This window comes from Apis mellifera, linkage group LG1 (assembly GCF_003254395.2).
Source record: "Apis mellifera strain DH4 linkage group LG1, Amel_HAv3.1, whole genome shotgun sequence".
NCBI lineage: Eukaryota > Metazoa > Arthropoda > Insecta > Hymenoptera > Apidae > Apis > Apis mellifera.
The window spans coordinates 9,111,227-9,135,427 of record NC_037638.1 but is presented as its reverse complement, the minus strand read 5'-3'; the positions used below and the strand labels follow the sequence as shown (position 1 = coordinate 9,135,427).

General features: G+C 22.1%; 4 protein-coding genes across 19 annotated transcripts; 2 read left to right on the top strand and 2 right to left on the bottom strand.

The window, feature by feature from the left end:
• The first annotated feature begins 121 nt into the window (after positions 1-121).
• On the top strand, positions 122-14,963 carry LOC726541 (protein phosphatase 1 regulatory subunit 12A). Of its 11 annotated transcripts, none has more exons than XM_026439447.1 (22): positions 122-800; positions 2,969-3,099; positions 3,208-3,326; positions 3,419-3,578; positions 3,679-3,823; positions 3,891-4,024; positions 4,138-4,280; positions 4,776-4,916; positions 5,166-5,248; positions 5,321-5,444; positions 5,534-5,642; positions 5,903-6,037; positions 6,352-6,531; positions 6,809-6,922; positions 7,677-7,860; positions 8,416-8,565; positions 8,672-8,867; positions 8,970-9,079; positions 9,259-9,331; positions 10,775-11,265; positions 11,385-11,708; positions 14,205-14,963. In XM_026439447.1, the coding sequence occupies exons 1-22, from the start codon at positions 552-554 to the stop codon at positions 14,289-14,291; spliced, it is 3,582 nt and encodes a 1,193-aa protein (XP_026295232.1). In that variant the 5' UTR covers positions 122-551; the 3' UTR covers positions 14,292-14,963. The 11 variants fall into 11 exon arrangements, with proteins under 11 accessions (XP_026295232.1, XP_026295203.1, XP_026295213.1 ...); XM_026439418.1 differs by lacking the exon at positions 10,775-11,265 and adding an exon at positions 12,390-12,485 and having other exon boundaries at positions 146-800; positions 4,740-4,916; positions 8,672-8,885; positions 9,259-9,330; XM_026439431.1 differs by lacking the exon at positions 10,775-11,265 and adding an exon at positions 12,390-12,485 and having other exon boundaries at positions 150-800; positions 8,672-8,885; positions 9,259-9,330.
• Positions 14,964-16,095: 1,132 nt separating this feature from the next.
• Positions 16,096-19,324, bottom strand: LOC102654365 (glutamyl-tRNA(Gln) amidotransferase subunit B, mitochondrial). Of its 4 annotated transcripts, XM_026441346.1 has the most exons (12): positions 18,904-19,324; positions 18,581-18,678; positions 18,344-18,491; positions 18,160-18,273; positions 17,853-18,025; positions 17,591-17,739; positions 17,460-17,516; positions 17,281-17,369; positions 17,000-17,182; positions 16,799-16,935; positions 16,622-16,745; positions 16,096-16,530 (listed from the first exon to the last, which is right to left on the bottom strand). In XM_026441346.1, exons 1-12 carry the CDS (start codon positions 18,907-18,909, stop codon positions 16,315-16,317), a joined length of 1,494 nt encoding a protein of 497 aa, XP_026297131.1. In that variant the 5' UTR covers positions 18,910-19,324; the 3' UTR covers positions 16,096-16,314. The 4 variants fall into 4 exon arrangements, with proteins under 4 accessions (XP_026297131.1, XP_026297130.1, XP_026297135.1 ...); XM_026441345.1 differs by having other exon boundaries at positions 17,281-17,516; XM_026441350.1 differs by lacking the exon at positions 18,160-18,273 and having other exon boundaries at positions 17,281-17,516.
• A 9-nt stretch (positions 19,325-19,333) lies between these two features.
• On the top strand, positions 19,334-21,308 carry LOC727186 (dolichol-phosphate mannosyltransferase subunit 3). Of its 2 annotated transcripts, none has more exons than XM_016915774.2 (3): positions 19,334-19,431; positions 19,838-20,065; positions 20,155-21,308. In XM_016915774.2, the coding sequence occupies exons 2-3, from the start codon at positions 19,838-19,840 to the stop codon at positions 20,212-20,214; spliced, it is 288 nt and encodes a 95-aa protein (XP_016771263.1). In that variant the 5' UTR covers positions 19,334-19,431; the 3' UTR covers positions 20,215-21,308. The 2 variants fall into 2 exon arrangements, with proteins under 2 accessions (XP_016771263.1, XP_001122896.1); XM_001122896.5 differs by lacking the exon at positions 19,334-19,431 and adding an exon at positions 19,476-19,537.
• On the bottom strand, positions 21,067-24,049 carry LOC409340 (UV excision repair protein RAD23 homolog B). Of its 2 annotated transcripts, none has more exons than XM_623090.6 (6): positions 23,807-24,049; positions 23,663-23,735; positions 23,278-23,437; positions 22,887-23,063; positions 22,482-22,813; positions 21,067-22,392 (listed from the first exon to the last, which is right to left on the bottom strand). In XM_623090.6, the coding sequence occupies exons 1-6, from the start codon at positions 23,870-23,872 to the stop codon at positions 22,106-22,108; spliced, it is 1,095 nt and encodes a 364-aa protein (XP_623093.2). In that variant the 5' UTR covers positions 23,873-24,049; the 3' UTR covers positions 21,067-22,105. The 2 variants fall into 2 exon arrangements, with proteins under 2 accessions (XP_623093.2, XP_006568186.1); XM_006568123.3 differs by having other exon boundaries at positions 21,296-22,395.
• Between the last annotated feature and the right edge of the window lie 152 nt (positions 24,050-24,201).

The following is a 24,201-nucleotide window of genomic DNA, read 5'->3' as shown; positions in this document are numbered from 1 at the left end:
TGCATGAAATCTAATTATTTTTACTACATATAAAAATATTTTTTAAGGTTGCTATTTTTAATATACTATTTGAAATAGTCATGATAAAACAGATACAAAACATGATAAACATATAAAACAATTAGTCACTAGAAACATAAGAGCATAAAATGTTGGCTATACTACAGGTTGTTTCGTTAGTTTCCATACAGCTCATACGATACGGGACGGCCAAGAATAGCAAAGAGCACGCGAATCTAGCCGTCCTGTAACTGAGTCTGGTGAAGGCGACCGACCGCTCCCTTCATACTCCGTCAGAACGAATTTTAACGTATATTTTTTTTTCTAGAAAAACACGCGATCCGCGATTAAGTTGTATATGGAGGTAAAAAGTGAGAAACGATCGTTTCAGCGTGTCGAATCACGCAAAGTGAACTGAAGTGAAGTGGCCTCGGCGAAGTTAAAATCTAAAAACGTAGAGAAGAGAGAGAGTGGAAGAAGAGAAAGAAAGAGAAGAGACTGTGCGAAGTGGTTATAAGGTTCTTAAGTGCAGTCGTGCGTGTTTTCGGGTAATGTCTCTCGAGAGTCGTTCGAGTTCAGCCCTATTTAAAAGGGCTGAACAGCTCAAACGCTGGGAACAGTCCGAAACAAATCGCGAACCGACTCAACCACGTCAGATTGCACGGAAGATTAAATTCTCTGCGGATTGTGTGTTTCTGGCAGCATGCGCGGCAGGCGACAAGGAGGAGGTCGTACGTTTACTTCAAAAGGGGGCGGATATCAACACCGGAAATGTTGACGGTCTTACAGCATTACATCAAGTAAAATTCCTTGATTCTTCTTCTTTACTTTTATTTATATTTATTATCCATTTATTATGCATGATTTTTTCGGTATATATATCCACGACAACAAACTTGATTGAATTCCAATTTTGTTTTCTCGTCATGTTGTTCTCCTTAATTATAATTTTTATTGCAAGATGGCCACATGCTCCAGCTATCTAATTTAAATGTAATCCATAAATTTTTCTTTTATATTTACAATGTCATTTAATAATAGGAAAACATGCAGCTTTCGCCACAAAATGCTTGCTTCCGCTATCTCTCGCAATTCAAGCCATACAACTACTCCCTCTGATAACAGTCAACAAAACTGTTTACCCCCACTCTTACGTGATTATTGTTTATATATACAGCGAATGAATTTCAAAAATGAGCAAAATTATTCATACACGTTTATTATATCGAATTATAATAAATTATATCTTGAAAACAAGTATAATAATCTTTTATTTTATCTTAAAAATATATATGTAAAAATTGTTTTTGTTTCATTTAATATTCATCAAAATTTACATTTATAATTATATAAATATAAGAATTATTAAATTATTTTTCAGTTTTAAATTAATTAAAATGTAATAATAAATTTTCTTTCATTTCTTTAATTCTTAAGTTAATATTAATTATGAATAAAATTTAATATCATAAATTTATTATTTATTATTTTAAACTATTAAAAATTGTTTATTTAAATTATTTTATATATAATTATTTAAATTATAAGGAATATCTTATAAATTAATATTTTTTATTGAAATTATATTTTCAAAGTAAAAAATAAATTAAATAATATTTATATATATATATATATATAACTATACATGACTAATTGAACAAAATCTCTTTTTAAAATACTTTTATTTTTAATTATTAATATAAATATTGTATTGCTCAAACAAATTTCCAATATTTATGCATACACAATATCTATAATATATTTTATTAATTAATAATTTACTTTAGAATATTATCTTATTGAATTATTAATAATATGAGTTTTAATAATATTTAAATTGTAAAGTTAAATTGAAGATATATAAGATATATAAGATATATAAAAATATATAAATTAAAAAAAATTAATAGAATATATTAATTAACTCTTAATAAACTGTTAATATTTTTATACATTATTTTATTTGAAAGAGAAATATGAGCAATTAGAAAAATTTATTAAAAGTCTAAAAATATCTAAACATTCAAAAATTATTTTTTTTTAATATATTTAAAAATATATATTTAAACTTTTTTTAGTAGTTTAAATCATATAATTAAAAATTACTTTTATTATATTTTTATTAAATAAAAATATTTTCTTATTCAAATATAATATTCATAAGAAATAAAATTATCATTAGATATATCTTTTAAATTTTTATATTTTTTGTTTATTATTATTATTGAATTAAATTTAATTTAATTTAATTTAAGTTTTATTGAATGAATTATATCATAGTTATGTAATTACTAATTCAGATAAAATCATTTATAAAACGCTAATTTATTTTTTTATTTATCTTTTTGATCAAAATGACTTATCTGAAAATATAGAATAAAATTATTTTATATGAAACATATTATATTTGTTACTATTATTTAAGTGTGATAGTAAGAGGAAGTTTAGGCATTTCATGGATTTGCGAAAATAGAATGTGAAAATACATCAGGCATCAAATGCTATTTATAGTTCTCTGTTAGAAGTCAGAGACTGCAGCATCTGTATTCTATGTCCTCTGTCTTAAAATGTTATGATACATAATGTCCTTTTTAATTTACATGTGACATCATTTTTTAAATAACACTACATTTGTCCATTCAAAGTATAAAATAAATAAACAATTTATATTATATTTAAAATTAATATTATATTTATTTTATATGCATTACTAAATTTATTAGTAAAATAAAAAAGTTCAATAAAAGATCAAGTTTATCAATAAAACAAATTTTTTTTCATTATTTAATAATATAAATGCAAATGAAGTTAATCTTAAAAATATTTATTAATATATTTTTAAAAGTTATATCATTGACATTTATATAATTTTTTATATCTTGTTCTCATATATATAAGTACTGTCTTTAAGATATTTTTATAATTATATCTTATATAACTAAAAAAAGTCACAATATTTCAATTATAGGCATGTATCAATGATGATCTGGATATGGTCGAATTTTTAGTGGAAAAAGGAGCTGATATCAATTGTGGAGATAATGAAGGATGGACACCATTGCATGCAACTGCATCTTGTGGATTTATATCTATTGCTAAGTTAGTATCATTTTTATTTTGATTATATAATTAATATTTATATTTAATAATTATATAAAATAATAAATTTAAAAAGCTTATTTAAATAAAAAAATGAAATATTTACAGATATTTAATAGAAAAAGGATGTAATTTGGCAGCAGTTAATTATGATGGTCAATTGGCTCTTGATATTGCTGAAAGTGTTGAAATGGAAGATATGCTGCAACAACATATAAGTAAAGCTGGTTTGTATTTAGAATTCTTTTATAAAAAAAAAAATATTTATTATTATAAAAAAGATATTTTATAATTTATATATAATTTATGTGGTCTATAGGTATAGATTGTGATCAAGCTAGAAGTGAAGAAGAAAGATCAATGTTAAATGATGCCAGAGCATGGCAATCAGGAGTAGCTGGTAAGGATTCAATCCATCCTAAATCAGGAGCTACTGCTCTTCATGTTGCTGCTGCTAAAGGTTACATTGATGTCATGGAGTAAGAATCTTTAGATTCTATTAAAATAAATTGTTAGAAAAAAATGAATAACAGAAAAAGATCAAATAAAGTTATTATTTGTTTATCACTAATATTACAGAATATTACTTCAAGCAAGATGTGATGTTAATGCTCAAGATTTTGATGGTTGGACACCTTTACATGCTGCAGCACATTGGGGACAATTAGAAGCTTGTGAACTTTTAGTGGAAAACTTTTGTAATATGGACATTAAGAATTATGCTGTAAGATTACAATTGTTTTTTTTTATGAATAACCAAAATTGTCTCTTTCATAACTTTACATTGTTAGGATCAAACTGCATTTGATATTGCTGATACAAATATATTATCAGCCCTGGAGGAATTAAAAGCAAAGCAACAGTTGTGGATGAAAGACCATCCACAAATTATTAATAAAAAACAATCAACTGTACCAAAGAAACGGTTTGTATTATAAATATTTCATAATAGTTAATATTTATAAATTTATTTATAAAAAAATTATAACTATAAAAAAATTATTTACTTATTTTACTGTATTAATTATTTTGTTATAGTATATCAACAAATAATGAAAATACTATAACCACACAAGAATCTGTAGAAACATTTGAAGAAGAAACACCAAATAAAGTTAAAAAGGTTGAATTAGAAATTCAATCTGATAAAGAAGATTCTAGTGGAACAAATAGCGACGTTGGTATGTTTTATTCTTTTTATATTACTTGTTATATGGTTTGTTTAATATGGTTTGTCAATTTGCATGTCTATATTTAAATATTTTGATAAATTATTTAATTTTGTTACTAAATGGTGATGAATTTCTAAATTTAAATATTCTATAAATATTATTATGTAGTAAAAATGTATACATAATTATTTGTTACTTACAATTTTTTTCAATTAGAAAATACATGACAGAATATATTAGAGCACTTTCTGAATTAAAAAAAATAAATTTAGTATTTCTCAATCATTTTATATTGAAATATAAATATATTTTTTTTGTATGAATAATTTTTTCACGAAAAATTTAAAAATATGTTCTATTTATTTTTATAAATAATTGAGAAATACTAATCTAGGTAGGAATAATTTCGTATGAAGAATATATTACGCATTATTCAGTTTTGCAAGTCTATTTTACTTACCTTAACAGCAATTTGTATTTCTTGTAACAATGCTGCATGGACAGAAGCGACACGTGAAACAGATATGGAAGAGAGTGATGGTGAAGGTGAATCTGAGACTAGCTCAGACTCACATTCTTCCACTTACTCCAATCAATCTGATAAGTCTAACGAATCAAACCACTCTCCATGTCTTACAGATGATGGTGAGTTTTGTCTGTAAGACTGTTTTTATATTTTTAAAATTATATTTTATTGCATGTATTATAAAATACATTTGTTTCCTTTTGTTCCTTTTCACGATAAAAATATTATCTAAAAAAATTGATTGTTGAAAACAATATTCCACTGAAATAAATGGATGCATATTTTATTGATGTCCTTTTTAAAAAGATGTTAAAAAAACATAAAATTAATATATTTTACATTATATTAATTTTAATTTAATTTTGCAGAAAAGAAAAATAGAGCAAACAGAGAGGAAACATCATCACGTAACACTTCATCAACTATTGATACTAATAAAGTTCCTAATCAGGTAATATTTGTGTCAATATTTTTTATTATATCTTTTTTTAGCAATTTTTATAATTTGAATAATTCTTTTCAGGCTCCAATAATGCCTCCAAAACAACAGACTGATAATGAAGAAGGAATTATACCATCTTGGCGACGATCTGGTTCTTTTAGAAATAGGGTACAAAATACAGAGACAACTCACACTTTATCTTCTAGTAAGTTCTAAATATTATAGAAATATTTTAAACATAGCCTTAAATAATTAATTAATTTAATAATCTATCTTATATATATATATATATAGGACTTGAAGAAAAAGATAAAAATATTAAGTCACCAACCATGTCAAATAAACTTAATACAGAACCTGATGTTGTATTAACAAGAACACATAGTTTTGAAACAGATGAAAAGTGAGTTATAATATTTAATATATAATATTTGTGATTTTGCAATTTTTTTATACTATATAAATTTCGTTAACACATAACGATTTTTTATAGTACTGTTATTTATAATTTTGTACATTTATAATTTTATTTTTTATTGAAAAATTTGCAAGCATTTAACAAATTAAACTTATTTACATTAAATATTATAAATGCAGTAGCTTTTGAGCTTTATGCATATAGAAAATTAGTGTAGTGTGCATGGCATGATGCATGTTATGCAGGTTTTATGAGCAGTACTTGGCATTACGAGCTCGAATCAAGGCGTTTTCTTGTCCTACTCTCCATTGCTGCAACGCAGCTACTCCTACTTACACCAATACTACGACCCGTTCTGCATCTCTACGCGAAACCCACAGGTGCGCATATTTCGTACATCATTTATATTAATGCTTTCAAAGCTTCTTTATTTATTTTATTAAATTTCTTTCATATACTATAAATATTAATGTACGAAATAAGCTTTATTTTTTTGCTTTGCCTGGCTTCAATGTCAATTAATCATCTTTTTATATACATCACAAAATATTATATGTATTTCACAGAAAAAAATTTAAAAATGGTTGTATTAAATTTTATTCTGGTTTTATGAAATACACAGCTTAAATAAAAATGTAGCTTAAGTAAAATTGTATTTTTCTGCAACATAACAACTGTTATGTTTTGACTTTAGAAGAAAAGAAGCAAAATTAAATTTGGAACTCTCAAGACTGCCACAAGGAAGCAATACACTTTCACCAACATCTACATCAAAAACAATAGTGTCAAGTACACTGCCAACTACAACTACAGCTACTACAACTGCCACAACAACAACTACTACAAGTCCTATTCCAACTAATCAAATACGCAGGTAAATATTAAGAAGAGAAAAAATTTATTCTAAAATTTATGCATCAATATAGAAAAATAAACTGCCATTTATAAAATATTTTTCTATAATTTTCAAATCTTAATCAAAATAAAAATTAAAAAATTCAATAATTGAATCTAACAAATATAGAAAAACTTAAATAGAAATATTTTAAAATTTTATTATTATGGACTAAAATACATGTATAAAGTATATTTACAAAATCAAAGTTTATACATTCATATTTGCATCGTGCAATGTCAATATGGCTGAGTAGTGTTCAACCAGTGGAAGCTACAACCACAAACAATTCAGTAGCAGTTCCTGGAACTCCCACTACACCAGGAGGGAGCAAGCTAAGTCCAGGAAATATCTTCAAGAATTTCTTCAAGTGGGTACTTAATACTTGACTTGGGAAGATTCTCTTGAAATGTGTGATTTTGCATATTCTATGATATCTATATACAACATTAAATTATTAGCAGTGGCATGAAAATTTGCTTTACATTATAATTATTTTTTTCAGTTGCATACATTTATCCTAAGATATTATTTGTCCCAATAACCACTGCCTCATTTTTACTAGCAAAAAATAATAAATTTAATTCAAAAATATTATCACTAAAATGACGAACGTATTAACGAGTTAATTTTGTTAGTTATTTCTAAGTAGCTTCACATATATTTTTTTTATGAAACCTACTTCAGCAAATTTACTGATATTATCACAAATGTTATGACTTCAAATGCACGAAATATTATGAAGGGCATTAAAAAAAATAAAAATATGTGCAACATTGACAGAAAATTATTTTTTAATTTTATAAAAATTTTGGCATGTTTTGAATACTTCAATATATTTTATTGTGCAATATAAATATAATTAAATAATATTTTTATTTCTTAAATATTAAATTTTTAAATATTACATATGATTGTGATTGATATAAATAATAACAATAATAAAAATATGTTTTATGTTAAAATAAAGGCATAATTATTTTGTGTAATATTTTTAAATGTTGCTTGTAAATTATATTTATCATAATATTTAATGCTTTTCTATTTTCTTAAATAAAAATATGAAACATTTTATTATGAATATTAATACAAATTATTAATATAATGTAAATTTCTGTCTGTAGATCATTTGTTCCTCCTGTTCGTGATGAGGAAAGTGAAACACAGAGAAAAGCACATGCAAAGAGAGTAAGAGAAACTCGACGTTCAACTCAAGGAGTAACATTAGATGAAATTAAAAGTGCAGAACAATTAGTAAAAAAGAAACAACAAAATAATGAAATTTCTTCCACAATATCTTCTACACAGGTAAAACTCTTTATTTATATTAAAATATTATTTTAGCATTAAAATATGTCTATAAATCCATTATTATAAGAATGTCAATATTTTAACCCAATATTTTAAACTGTAAAAATTATATGTACAATAGCGAATATATAAATAGAAAAATTCTTTTCTCTAATTCAACTAATTTTATTAATTAATATATCATAAAAGATTTCATTTCTATTTATTTAAAATATAATAATACAAAATTAAACTGCACCATATATATTTATATAAATATATAAATAATAAATAATAAATATATAATATATTATATATAAATCCAAAATATAAAAATTTTTATTTATTTTATATAAATATAAATTAAAAACTGTTTCTATTTATATTGTCACTATTGTATATTTTAATTCACACATTTGCAATACTTATGAAATACTAAACTTCCTAATAATAATAAAAGCTTTATAATTTTTTATTCATTTTTTCTTTTTTTTTTCCCTTTTTTTTCTCTTTTTTTTTTCTTTTTTTTTTCTTTTTTTTTCTTTTTTTTTTTTTTTTTTTTTAATAACTCAGTCTGCAACCACTACCAGCAATACAGCCTCAATTACAGCTACAATAACAACAGCAACTCCTACTACTGTAACTACAAATAAACCTTCTGAAGAACTTAATTTACCTGAAAGACGACCTTCTTGGAGGTTAAAAGTGGATAATGGAAGCAAGGTTTGTGATTTATGCAACTTTTATTATCAAATTTTAATATCATTTATGTTATATTTATATTATATTAATATATTTATATAATTTTAAAAGAAATTTCATTATTTAGTTTCAGTTAGAAGATGCTAATAATAGAACTACTACATTATCTAATCCAGATACTGCTACATATATGAGAAGACCTTCTGCAGGTTCTAATGTACCAAGACCATCATCAGCTCCAATTGAAACTATCGCAACGAGTAGTGCAGAAACAACGGTGACATTACCACTTAGACGATCGTTAAAACAATCTGAAGATAAAGGTATATGCACAGATAAAGGTATATTATAAATTAAAATTCTCATGTATTAATATACTTATATGAAAAAAAAAATTGTACATTGCTTCTACTGATATCTTTCAGAACAAGATAAAGAAAATGATAGTAGAAATGCACAAGCTACACAAGCTGTTATACAAAGGAGACGAAGACCTAAAAGGAGATCTACTGGTGTTGTTCATGTTGATATGGATGTTAGTATTTTTTATTATTTTTTTTTTATTATTAAATTATTATTTGATTTTATCATTAGTATTTCTTAAATAATATATTTTCAAACATATTTCATTCTCTATTTTACGATAATTCATTCTTATTACATAACAATTTATTAAATTTTAATAAATTACTATAATTTATTAAATAATTTTAGGAAATTGATCCTGAAAAGCAAGACTTAACTGCTGGTGGTGATTGTGATGAATCTAAAATCAATCACAATGAGGTTTGTAAATTAATTTTATTTCATACTTTTTTAAAATTGTAAATAAAATTTAAATTTAAAAATTTTTACATTAAAACAAAAATATTAATTAATAAAATTAAAATTTATTAAATTAATTAGAATAATTATTAAAAATAACTATTATTTACATTATTTTTATATTTTAATTAGAATAATCATTATAAATAACTATTATAATATGAACGCAATTTCACGAGGCACAGAAGCTTTGTGTTATTTTTGGGTTAGTTTCTGGGTAGATTAACCTCTATTCGTGCATGCTTTGTTAAAAATAGTCTTCCATTTCTTATACTCTTATATCCATTAGGTCACATATTAAGAATAAATTGTACATATCAATTTCTTTATCTTATATCTATAAATTATATTTATGAATATTATATTGTGAATATTTTCATATTATGAAATTTTACATCAATATAAATATTATTATTTGTAAATTTTAATATACAAATTTTAATATATAATATATATAATATATATTCTGTAATAATACATTACAATTACATAATTCATATAGAATAAATAAATATTTGCAATTACTAACAATTAAATGTTTGAATATATGTAATAATATTTAAAAATTGATTTAAAATAGTAAAATAAAAAAGAAAAGTAAAAAATTAATCATGAACATGGCTTGGTACTGCCTAAAAATATTCTATTGACATTTGAAACACTGTAACACTTTGACATTTAAATGAAAAGGAATTTATTTATTGTTTGCATAGTATTAATACTAAAAAATGGAATGAATTTTGTAAATTTATTTTACAATATATATTATATAATAAAAAATTTATAACTGCATAAATATTATAATTATTAAAATTATTTTAACATCTTTATATATATATAAAATAATACAATATTGGAATAAATATATTTTATTTAAAAAATTTATATTAAAAAATAATTATCTATTAAAATATTTTTATATAATTTGATACATTATTAATATAATTAGAATTATATATTAATTAAAATTATTTAAAATTAGAGTTTCATAAATATTTATTTAACATACAAAATATTTTAAAAATATATATGTGTTTCATATGTGTATAAAACATCAAATATATTTATTCCAACACGTAATCTTAATATTAGTATAGGTTTATACATGTGACCTATAAATAGCATACCAAACTGATGCTTTAGAGTAAACTGGCTGATGTCTTAAGTTCCTCCCAATCTACGTCAGTCAAATATCTACTGTCATTACAACTAGATCGTTTCATATTTGAGTATATTGTGATAAAATAATTTAATATTAAATTATATCACATTAAAATTTTTTAACTTTTTTTAAAAATAACATGTAAAAAAGTTATTTTTAATCTGAGAAAAACAAAAATAGATTAATTTCAATTTTAAAGTAATTTTAATCATTTTATATAAACAATGTCATCCTATAGAAAAAGATCACAAGGAAAACCAACAACAGCTGCAGGATTAAGAGCTCAAGCATCAGCAAATGGAAATTCAATTTTTGGAAACAGATCACGAAGTATTAGTGGATTATTTCCTTTAAATCAAAATAGTTATTCTGGTTTGTTAGGTATTAATGGAAATCCTATTGGATTACCAAATTTTTTTAATAAAACTATAAAAAGTAATGAATCATTTAGAAAAATTCCTTATTCAAATTCTACAAGTAATTTAAATTTTCAAAATCCATATACAACTTATGGTGGAACAGCATCAGGATACGGAAGTATAACTCTGCCAATAAATATAAACTCTTTACGTTTACCATCTTCTACAAGTTATAATTATTTAAATCTTAATTCAAATAATCATTCACAAGTGCAAAGAACAGAAAGCTTTAATAAAACGAAAACAAAACGAAATGTTCAAATTGGATCTAGAAGTTCTAGTTTACAAAGTTTAGCCAGTTCTGAAGGATATATTGTAAGAGAATATAATTAAATTACAAAATTATTATATTCTTTATATCTTTAACAAATAAATTTATTAAAAAATATTTTTAATTTTTTATACATTTCCTTTGTTTTATTTTTTTTTCACAGAGTGGAAACGATCGTACTGGAAGATCTAATAGATTAGGATCTATATCATCATTATCATCAGAAGCACCTTCTATGTCAGTTAGAATAAAATCTACTACTTCTGAAAATGGCGAACTAGATTATAAAAAATTGTATGAAGAATCTCAAGCAGAAAATGAAAGACTCAAAGAAAAGCTTAGGCGATCAGATGAACAATTAAAAGAAACTAGAAATTTATTGGATAAAGCACAAAGTGCTCAAAATAAAACAGTCCTATCTGAAGCTGAAAAAAGAGAAAGGAGAGCAATGGAAAGGAAACTCTCAGAAATGGAAGAAGAATTAAAGGTAAAAATTAAAGATTTTTATTTTATATTTTAGTGCTTTCTATCTTGTATATTATTAAAAAAAAATTATATATATAATTTTAATATATATATATATAATCAGATACTAAATACATAAATAAAATATATTATATATACATGTATATATACAAATACTAATTATATATATATTTAAAACAATTTCAACTTTTTAATTATTATATATGATTATATTTTTTTATAAATTTTTTATTACATATTCCTTAGTTAGAATGCACGTCACAATTTTTAAACAATTACGTTTTGATTGTTATAACCAAATACAGAGGAAGGTGCCAGCATTTCTGGAGTGGTTAATTTGAGAGAAATTCAGAAAGTACAAGCAGCTTTTAATGCATTGCTTTTTTCTTTATTTGGCATTTTTTGGTGCTTTTATTTTTAGTACTTCTTATCAAATAATCACGCTTATTATTTATGCAATATATGATTGATTTTACTTGGCACTTTGTATTTTTTCCTTTTTTTATTTATATTATTTATATTATTTTGTGTGGTTTACATCATGTATTACATTATGTAAATTTGGCCAACAATTAAAAATGATATTATTACATTATTAATGATAAAATACATATAATAGTATTGTCTGATGGGACTTTTACAAAACAAGCGAATTTTGGGCTAATTGTTTCACTGTTTACAGCAATTACAAAAACTCAAAGCTGAAAATGAGAGATTGAAAGCCGAAAATCGGGCACTTACCCGCGTCGTATCCAAACTCACCAATACTACTAAATAGGTAAAGGACATAATGACAGCATCTGCGTTAACAGTGTACATCGTATTTCACGTACAACATTAATTAATTAATTGATTACTTACGACTTTTACATTCTGATCGCAATATTAAAATTTTGAAACGATGTCGCTCACTGACTTATCTTACAATACAGCTTCGCCAAATACATTACGCGTAATTGTGATTATTAAAATAGTTTCATTCTAGGATTTTATAACAGCTTATGATACAAAAATTTAAAGCTTATATAAATTTTTTACTAGATATTATGCTACAATTATATAAAATTACGTTTTTCTCTATTTTACTAATGATACTTACAATTTTATAATGTGCATCTCTTCGTTGATTTTTATATATATTTCGTATTTTTAAATTTTTACAAAAATGTCGTTTAATAAAATTTATAAAAATTTCGTTATTATTAGATTAATTATAAAAACAAATAATTACATTTTTCCAAAATTGAAAAACGCAGTCTGTCTTTTGTTTTTAAATTTTAAATTCTTATTAATATAAAATTTAATTAAGTTTTAAATTTATTAAATTAAATTATTAAATTAAATTATTAAATTAAATTAAAGATTTTAATAAAAAATTTATTAATAAATTACAACTATTTTTTTTTATAATATTATTTAATCATATATAAATTATTATAAAATATTAAATCTTTCATAAAATATGAAATTTTCATAATAATAGAATGTAGACTATTTCAAAATTCTATTCTGATTTTTATAAAAATGTTAAAAATATTTTTTATTTTATTATATTTTTATATAACTTTTAGTTATTATTTAATTTGTAATATAATAATTAAAAACAATATTTAAAAATTCATATAACTTTACACTTTTTTCTAAGAAAGCATGTTTAAAGTAAAATCATATTTTATTGTATTCTGCATTGTTTGATACTCACAAATTCAATGCCCAATTTATATCATATATATTACTTTTTATTTATTCTCTTTTATTTATTTATTTAATTTTATAATGATTGATTTCATAAAATGCATGAAAAACTTAAATAAACAAGATAAAAAGAAGTCAATAATCTATACTTATATTATATATGTTATAAATATATAATTTATTGGAAATTTATAATAAAATATAATAACATAATAATGTTATTTAAAAATGTGAACCAAACATATAATAAAAAAAATTAACTTAAGCAATCAAAATAAAAGATAATATACATATAAAAGTACAAAATATTAGGGTATATATTAGAAATTATTTTATACATGCAATAATTATTTTTGGTTCTAGTTATGCATTTAATCTCAAAATATAATATTATTTTATATAAAAGTAAAAATATATGAATAAATATCAAAAAAAGATTTTAAAAGATTAATGGAATATATTTCAATCTTTTAATTTATAATTATCTTATTTTTATTATATGTGAAAGATTTTTTTAGAGCATTCAAATTATACCTGCTTGTTATATTCCATTTATATTATTCCTTTGATTTTAATATATCTAATTGTTATATTATTTTAAAAACTTTATTTAATATTTGCTTGTTTTCCATTTTTTTGTTTAAATTTTTTTTTTCATTTTGTGCAATTATTTTACCCACTCTATAATGGCATTGCCTTTGTATTTCTTCTTTTAATTTTTATTTTTTTACTTTTTCTTTCTTTTTTAGTAAAAAAAATACAATTAAATGACACAAAATAGTTCTACATTCTTCTTTTTTAGGTGATGGACCAATTGAAATGTGAAAACCAGAGGCTAAAAGATGAAAATGGTGCCTTGATCAGAGTAATCAGCAAATTATCTAAATAATTTCAATTTTAAAAGAAGGCTATATAGCGTTTCTTATGTTACAATTGCATTACAATTGCATTGAATGAATTGTTTTTTAGCTATAAAATATCATGATCATTATTGCTAGTATTCTTATAATGTATATTACATCATCACGTTATTGATGAATTTATTCTTAATGCTAGTAATTTAATTTATTATCAAACAAATTACTCGCGTGGCTGTGCCAAGAGCGAAGAGAGACATTGCTCCTATTCTTATTATTATGAATAGTTGACTATGAAGGATTTAGAATTTTTACTTTCTCACATTACACTCTTCCTGTCGAAGATAAATTTCATGGTTCATTTTAGAGCCAATGCTTTGTAAAACAAAATGTACTTTGTTCAAATTGATAAAAAACAAATGTTCTTTATGACAATTTTTTTTAAAGAATTCACATTATTAATGTTGACTCTTTATAAGAACATTTTGTAAATATGTAATAGGTAATAATAACGTGGCATTTTAGAATTAAATAAAAAAATTTTTTACTTTCAAAAAACATAAAAAATATCAAATTTATTGTATAAATTTGTTTCTATAATTGTAATGCAGACGAATTCGTTAGATATTACAAAATTAAATAGAACAATAAAAAAAAAAGTGAAGATAAGATAATGATTTTCATGCTATTCAAGTGGCCTTTCCTGAAAGACTGCAATTTATAATCCTTCCATCATTGCCATTTTTTATAAAAAATAGAAAACTCATTCTAATTCTAAATAATGTATGTTTTAATATTATTTTATAATTCATTAATTAAGAAAATTCAGCTAAAAATTTGTTAATACATGAAAAGTGTTGAAGATAATATAGTTTTAATAACTGGTACCAAGAATGGAAACTATATTATATTACATTTATTAATTAATGAAATATATTCAATTAAAAGAAGATTTCTTCTTTTTAAATACAAATATTTATAACAAAATTTTAATTTTGATAAAATAATAAATTTATAGGTAATGAAGAAAGGACAAATATATCAATGACAATGATAATATAATGATAATATATCAATGACATGTTTTTTAAAAATGTTATTAAAACTGTACAAAAATAAGTTGAAATAATTATTTTATGATAATGTTATTAAATTTTGCGTAATTATTTAGATACATTTATTACATATTATATAATTGCAACGTGTTTATTGTATTCGGAAAATATTTGGATAAAATTAGCATCACAATATACAATGCTCATTAATGTATAAATATAAAAAAGATCCATTTATACAATTTGTGATAAATAATTAAAATTTTATGAAATATGTTTTTATGTTTGAAATATTTTAAATTCTGTACTTGTTGTAAATATAATGAACTGTAATTAAAATATATAAGCGAATGCATTGTGTATATATATATATATATATATATATATATATATATATATATATATATATATCGCTAATCAATTTTCAAACAATCCTAATAATTATTTGTAACATTTAGTTTTGTGTTGATTTCATAATTCATTTTGTATCAATACATTTCTATAATATATTTATAAAATTATATTCAATATTTCACATGAACAGCATGAAATGATTGAATCTTTAAAAATTTATTCATGTGATAAAGATTGATTCTGCTATTGTATGTTATACAATTATAATAAGCATGTCCCATTCTTAAGATCACATATTATGTAAATGAAAGTTAGTAAATGTGATCTAAAATTTTTGTGAAATATTTTATAATATAATAATATTGTTAAAAATAAAATTTTGTGCTAGTTCAAATTAAATTTTGAAGTTACATAGGAGTCAATTTGTTAAATCAAAGATATTTATTTCATATTTGATTTTATATTTGTGATTGCAATTTATAAAAAATAAATGTTAGAAAAATTACTTATATATATTTCGTATAATATTTTTAATGTGATGATGTGTAAATATGTTAAAAAATAAGAACTTCTGATCATTTATAAAGTTATTATTTAAATGTTTTTATTATAAAAACGAATGAGATGATAATGAAATATTTTGAAATTAACTTAACAATCTTGTCATAATTTTTGAAACTTTGACCATTTCTGCACATCCTTCAGTAAGTGTAACTACCTCATGTAGAAACTTTTTAAATATCTTTTTATTTCCTCTTTTATATTTTTTGACCCATTTTGGATTTGTTTCAAGTACTTTTAAACATAATAATTCTAATTTCTCTTCATTTGATATCATAAACCAATTATTTTCTTCAATAATCTATAATAGAGAAAAAATTTTATTAATTATGAATTATTAGAAATATTAACATAAAAATATAAAAATATAAGAATAATTGAATTCTATTTACCTGTTCTGGCATCTTATTTGATTCACTAAGTAATTTATTTAACAATTTTCTTAGTATATGTTGATTTATTATTCTAGCTTGTAGTAAATCAATTGTCTTTTCAATATATTTCTGATTACACACACTAAAAACACATTTATATAAATATATTTTTTTAATTTACCGTAATAAACTTACCAAAATGCAAGATTCAATTTATGTTCATCTATAAATGCACATACTTCAGAAATAAGAATTTGAGCTACCAACTGAGGCTTACGATGTTTACCATTATTTAAAATGTTACGAAATAATAGATATAATTCTAAATCACTCTAGAAATAAAAATTAATTAATATATAATGTTTTAGATATTTTAGATAAATGTTTTAAACATACCATTATTGCTATAAATACATGTGGTGTAAGGCTGTTCTGTAATTTTTGACGTATTTGTTCTGGCAATTCTGGTAATTGCTCTTTTAAAGATGGGACATTAATTAGATTATATTTATTTTCCATGGTATTATCAATGTGTAAATATAATGGTAGCAAATTTGGTTCAGGCATAAAACGATAATCCTAAACAATAATAAATGTGCAATGTTTCTTATAATAAAAATTATTACAAAAATTAAGTAAATATAAATTAATATAGTTTACATGTTAAATAATATTACATGTTTTTCTTCTTTTTCACGCATAAGAATTGTTTTTTTGTCTATTGGATTCCATGCACGAGTTTCATTGATAACTTGACCTCCTGCTTCTAAAATAGAAATTTGTCTTTTTATCTCGTATTCTATAGCACGATTGATAGCACTTATACTTCCAATGTTTTTTATCTCAGTACGAATACCTAAAGATGTATTAGATTTGTTTACAGAAACATTTGCATCAACTCTTAGGGCTCCTTCTACAACACAAAACTATCTATTATTTATAATATATTATTATTATTTATAAAAAAAATTGTATAAATAAAACGACCTTCCATTTTACATGAACATGTGCCTAACAATTGTAAAATAAAACAAAGTTCTTTCACAAGAGCTGCTGCTTCTTCTCCATTTGTTAAATCTGGCTCAAAAACTAATTCCATTAAAGGTATACCAGCTCGATTAAGATCAATTAAACTTCTGTCATAAATGAAATAAAGTATTTATTGAAATGATTTTATTTGATGAAATAAATTAAATAAAGTATTATCACAATTATTTTATTAATCATTAAAAAGAAAAATTAATAATACCTTCCAGAAACTTCATTATGAAAACTTCTTCCACTATCTTGTTCTAATTGTATTTGCTTAATTTTTGATGATTTTGTGTAAGGTTGTTTATGTATTTCAGGCTTAAATACATTAAATTTAATTTCTCCATTAACAGCTAATGGTTTTTTTTGTTGCGTAATTTGAAAGCCTGCCTACAAAAAAATTATATGTAATAAACATAAAAAAATAAAATTTAAATCATATATTATTTTATTTTTATTTATTTTTTTATTAATAATTATACTTTAGATAATAATGAAACATTATTTATAGAAATTATATTTACAGGTAAATCAGAATAAAAATAATGTTTCCTCTCAAACATTGAGATAGCATTTATTTCACATGAAAGAGCTAAAGCAGTTAATATTCCAGCTTCTACACATTTTTTATTTAAAACCTATAAAAATAATATAATAAGAAATTATTAAATTACTCTATTTTAAAATACTTATAAAATACTTATTTACTGGCATTGTTCCAGGTATTGCACAATCAAAAAGTGACACAGAAGAATTAATTGGACAATTAAAATTTGTAGAAGCTCCAGAAAATAATTTTGATTTTGTTAAAATTTGTGCATGTATTTCTAAACCTATTGTAGGCTTCCATTCTCTTCTATAAAAATATTTTATTTTATTTTTAATATATAATATATGTATACATTTTTAAGATATTTTTACAAAACAATTAGTTAACATACTTACATATCTGTAGAAATAGATTGAATATCACATTTTTTATATATATCTTTGTAACAATTTTTTATAAAATTTTTTAGGTGAGTTTTTCTACATGAAAACATCTTAAAAATATATTATATAAATAAAGTATACCATTTTCTTACATCTAAAAATATATATGTAATAAAATTTATACAATATAAAAATATAAATATATATATGTATTTTTCAAATTTTAATCCAACATTCTAATTTATTTAATAACTAAATTTATATTTTTTACATAATTCATTTTTAAAATAAGAATAATAAAAAATAAATTTCTCTTTGATTACAATTGTACTTACATGCATGCTTATTTAAATCTTATGTATAATTTCAAATATGTAATATGTTATACTATATATATTCTATATAAAAAGTAATGAATATATTTATATAATTTAGACATCAAATTATAAATAATATAAATTAAATTTTTAATTTATAAGTCATTACATTGACATTTTAAGTTATATCAATCAAAATTAAAATATAAGAAAATATCAAAATTTATAAAAAAATCACTTTGTTAAGTTAACAAATTATTGAAAATTATTACAATATATAACTTTACATTTATTTTTTGTAACAATTTAATAAAACTATATCTTTTATATTAATTCATATATTTTTTATTATTCTATAATTTTAATCTATATAATGAATATTTTAAAAATAGAAAACATCGACTTAAATTACAATACTATTGTGGCGCTATCATATGGAAGAATAAGAAGTTTAGAATTAGATACGTATCGTAATCAATATACGTCATACGTTCGTGTATCATTATAAACTGGACCATATTTTATTATTATACGATATAAAAAATAGCAAATAATTATTTAAAATTAAATTAAAATATAATTAATATGCAAAATAATATATAAGAAATACATACAAAATTTATTGTTTGTTATTCTAATATTAAAAATTAAGGTAATTTAAATTAAATTTATGTGTTTACTATGTTATTATGGATATTTTTTACTAATTTTAAAATATTTAAATAATATTGATTTCAATATTTAATTTTTATATTTTTTAACCTTTAAAAAATAAAACACAAAATATAAATTATTATTTTATATGTAAATATAAATTATTTTCTTATATATTATTTGTAATTATAATGTTTTAGAAGTTATAGAAGTTATAAAAATTATTTACTGTCTAAAAAATTTCTAAATATTTTCTCATAAATATATATAATATATATAAATATATTTCAAATTGCAGATGTCAAAATTAATGGAATGGCTTTTATTTGCTACTTTATTTTTTGGTATATGGATTGCTGCAATTTCTAAAAATGTTAATTTATCTTTTATCGCAGAGTGGAAACAAGTTGTTCTTTTCTTTCCACTCATTGTTTTATTTATATGTAGTTTATATGCAGCTATTATTATTTTATATAGAGTTTTCACATTTAACAATTGTGAGCATGCAGCTATTGAATTACAGGAAGTATGTTTAAAAATATCTATAGTATTTATTAATATTATATAAAATATAAACAAATATTGATAAATTTTTTTGAAATCTTATATTTTTAGCAAATAGAAGAAGCTAAAAAAGATCTTCAGAATAAAGGTATAGTTTTAAAAAGTAAATGAATTGAAATTTTTATATTCAAAATCAATATCTGAATCAAATAATATAATATAATATATAATTGTTCTATTTATCTTATATAAAGGTTATATTTATGTATATTTTTTATAATGAAAAAAATATTTAAATTACATAAATTAAAAAATTGTAACATAAGCAAGTGTTTTCTATTTACAAGTAATATTGAATTTATACATATTTTCTTATATACTTATTAACATTAAAAAATGCTAAAGAAATGCTTTTTTGTTAAATAATAATTGAATAATAATAATATTTTTTTATTTTTATGTAAATTTTAATGTTGCTTTTATTCATTACAAGTAAAACTCAATAATAAAAATCTGATTTTGTTCAATAATATTTTTATTTGTAATGTATTATTATTTTTGGTACTTAAAATAATGAAAATTAAATTAAGATGTATATGACATAAGATTTATATATTTTAACTCTCTCTAGCATGAAAATCTTCGATGATAATTTCTAATTATATAATAACAAACATTTGATCTAACAACAAAACATCAAAACATATAGTTTATTTATGTAGAGCTATGTTTGTACATACATATGTATGTATAATAAAATCAAACTATGATCTAATATTCAAGACTTAACTTATAACTATATACTTATACATTTAAAAACAGGGAAACTAATATATTCATTTGTGCCTAGACTCATCATTTTTATTTATTAAATATGTAATTTTGCAATAGTATTTGTTTTACATTGTGCTATATTTCTAAAATTTTAATATCAGTACTAGTATCTTAAAAATTCGAACGATTCCTAATAAGTTACATATTACTATGTTAAGGCTACAACATATTGAATGCGTTTTTATAATAATAATAATCTCATTGCCTTCACTTTTATAGAAAGTTAATTACAAATTTTCTTTATAGATTTATAGTTCTTGTAAGTCACCTTGTATTTATCTATTTAAGATATTCATGTATGATTATTTCTTATTAACTAGTCATAAGTTATTTGAGTTTTTTTAGATGAAAAATGGATATCGATATCGAGGTCAAAACAAATTTAAAACAATATACGTATATGTTACTTAACTTTTCATTTTTTTTTTCACTTCAAAATTTCTTACATTTTATTATTTTGTGACAAATGAAATGACTTATAATGTGTTATTAATGAATAACTATTTTCACCACTTTTGTTTAAAAAATACAAGACTTTTTTTTATACATACATACATAGGCGCAAGTTATACGCAAGTACACACATATATACATATGCAATCATACATATACGGATGCACTTACATAATTTTTATATTAGAAAGCCTATCAAATGTACAAAATATGCTTGTCATACATATATTTTGAATACACATATATCTTTATTTGTGTATACAAATTTATATGTATGTGTAATTGTACAATATCTTCATATATAAATACAAAGTATTTATATCTTTGTATATCATAATTCATAAAACAAGCAGGCTTTCTTACATAAAAATGTAATTACACTGTTCCATATATTCAAAAAACAGAAAGTTTTGCCAAAGAGTAATTTTTAGACTGCAAGGATGGATATAACACTTAATAGCAAGATAGCAAACTTTAATCGCAAAATACTTAAAAAAAGTTATAAATTTATATATTTTGAATAGACAATTTAAAACTACAAAAAATTTAACACATGAAATAGTCTGATATATACTCTCAATAAAATTTTATCATTTATCAAATAATGCCAAATATAAGATTAACGACTAACTAGAGAATTAATATAATAAATATGTGTGCATATAATTATATACAAAGTAAAGATGACCAGTTGAAAGTAAAAAATGCCTGTGTAATTACCCACCCTATATCAGTCCTTTAACTCCTTATTATGAAATCAATGAAGTATATTACTTCAGTCATCAAGACTTTGTGATAACAAAAAATTAGCAGCAAGATTTTCATTTTTTTCACACGCAAAATAGGCTTGTACGACTAAATGTTCCGGAAATCCTAGTGCCTTCAGCCTCTCAATAGCTTCTTTATCCTGAGGTGTTACCTGAATTACAGAAGTTTCTACATCTGATCCTGTTCCTATACCTGCGCCAAGTCCTCCACTTATACCACCAGGAGCAGTTGCTGGTGTAACAGTAGAGGCAGATACAGGTGTAGTTCTTCCTCCAGTACCACCAGTAGTTTCCACTACTCCAAAATAAGATATATAATAGTATAAATGTATTCAAACAGATAAATCAAAACTATTTTTATTTTAATAAAAAATAAAAACTAACCAGGTTCATTAAGCATACGCACAAATGCTTCTTGATTTTGTGAAATAAGTTGTAACAATGCAGGATTGGTTTGACCAATTTGTTGTAATACAGCATTTAATAACTGAGGATTTTGTTGAATAACTTGCCGCATTTGTTGAAATTGAGGTTGCATTCGTAAAAATGCCAATGGATGTTGACCATGATCTTGAAGTTGTTCTTGTGCTTCAAGTTGATCTTCTGGTAAATCTTCAAAAAGTTGAGCTGGTATTCCTGTTAGAAGATATTCAACAGCTCTATCAGGATTGTTGAAACTTGCTCTTAATGCTTGTTCAACTTGTTCTCTTTCATACCTAATGCACATGATATTATAATTAAAATAATTACATAAATATATTTTCTTTCTTTTATTGGACATATATCTACCCCATATCCACAATATTGTTCACCATAGTATTATAATCTTCACCCATTAACAAGGCACTTTCAGCTTGACCTCCAACACATCCAGCAGTAGTACTTGCTTCAGACTGTTCTTGTATAATATTACCAGGGCTTGATGCACCCTGAACTGTAGGATTTGAACTAGGTTGTGCTACTAAGCTATGGCAAAAATCATATATTAAGAATAATATAATAAAATTAAAATAAAATTATTCATGAATATCATTTTTAATAATTTCAATTAAGAAATTAAATTTAACAAATAAAAAAAATAAATAAATAAACTTTAATAAAATAGTTTTTAATTATACTTAAAAAAATTATTATAAAATATACAACTTTATCAAAAATATTTGTTAAATGTAGTTAATACCTAGTTGTACTACTTTCTTCTTTATTATCTGCACTTGTATGTTCTTCATCGGTTGTTGTATGACCATTACCAGTCTTAAGTTTTGTTACCATAACAACTATAAACTTTTTTTCATCTATATTATATTCTGCTAATGGATGATCATCTGTTAATATTTTTCCTATAAAAATAATATATTATTATTATTAAATTATTATTACAAAATTATTCATTATTACATATAATAATATTTACAAAAACAAATAAATTCTAATATCTTTTAATTTTTTAATTTAACAATATTAAAATAAATTTAATCAAAAAAATTATTAATTTATAAACAGCAAAATATATTATAAAATTTACAATCAAATGAAAATAAGGTTATGTAAGCTATATTGCTCACCAGCATATATTAACTTCTGATATTTAGCAGGAAAACCTTTTTGAATTTCAATTTTTTGCTTTAAATCCCTTACCTATAAAAAACGTAGATAAAATTGATTATATTTAAAAACCTATATATTTTACATTTACTACATTCACTTACTGTTTGCGATGGATCAATTTCTACTGTAAATGTCTGCTGCTGCAAGTTTTTTAGTGTTATAATCATATTGTAAGATGAAGAATTAGTGGTACGTTGTTGGTTGATAAAGGAAACTTTGAAGGATCTGGTGTAATAAGGCTATAAAGATGTTTTGGTAAAGATCTTTTCAGCGATGAGTCGGCACTGCTTAAAGCAACTTACAAATGCTTAACTCAGAGTAATATGCAGCTGAAAACATATGATGACATAAAGCAGTATTTCCATTGATGAACAATTGAATATGTGAAGTATGTACTAAAACAGGACTAATTGAAATCTAATTTATATTGTTTAACATTATACAATATTTATTAAAATATTTATATAAGTATTTATATTTATTTTTAAATATTCTA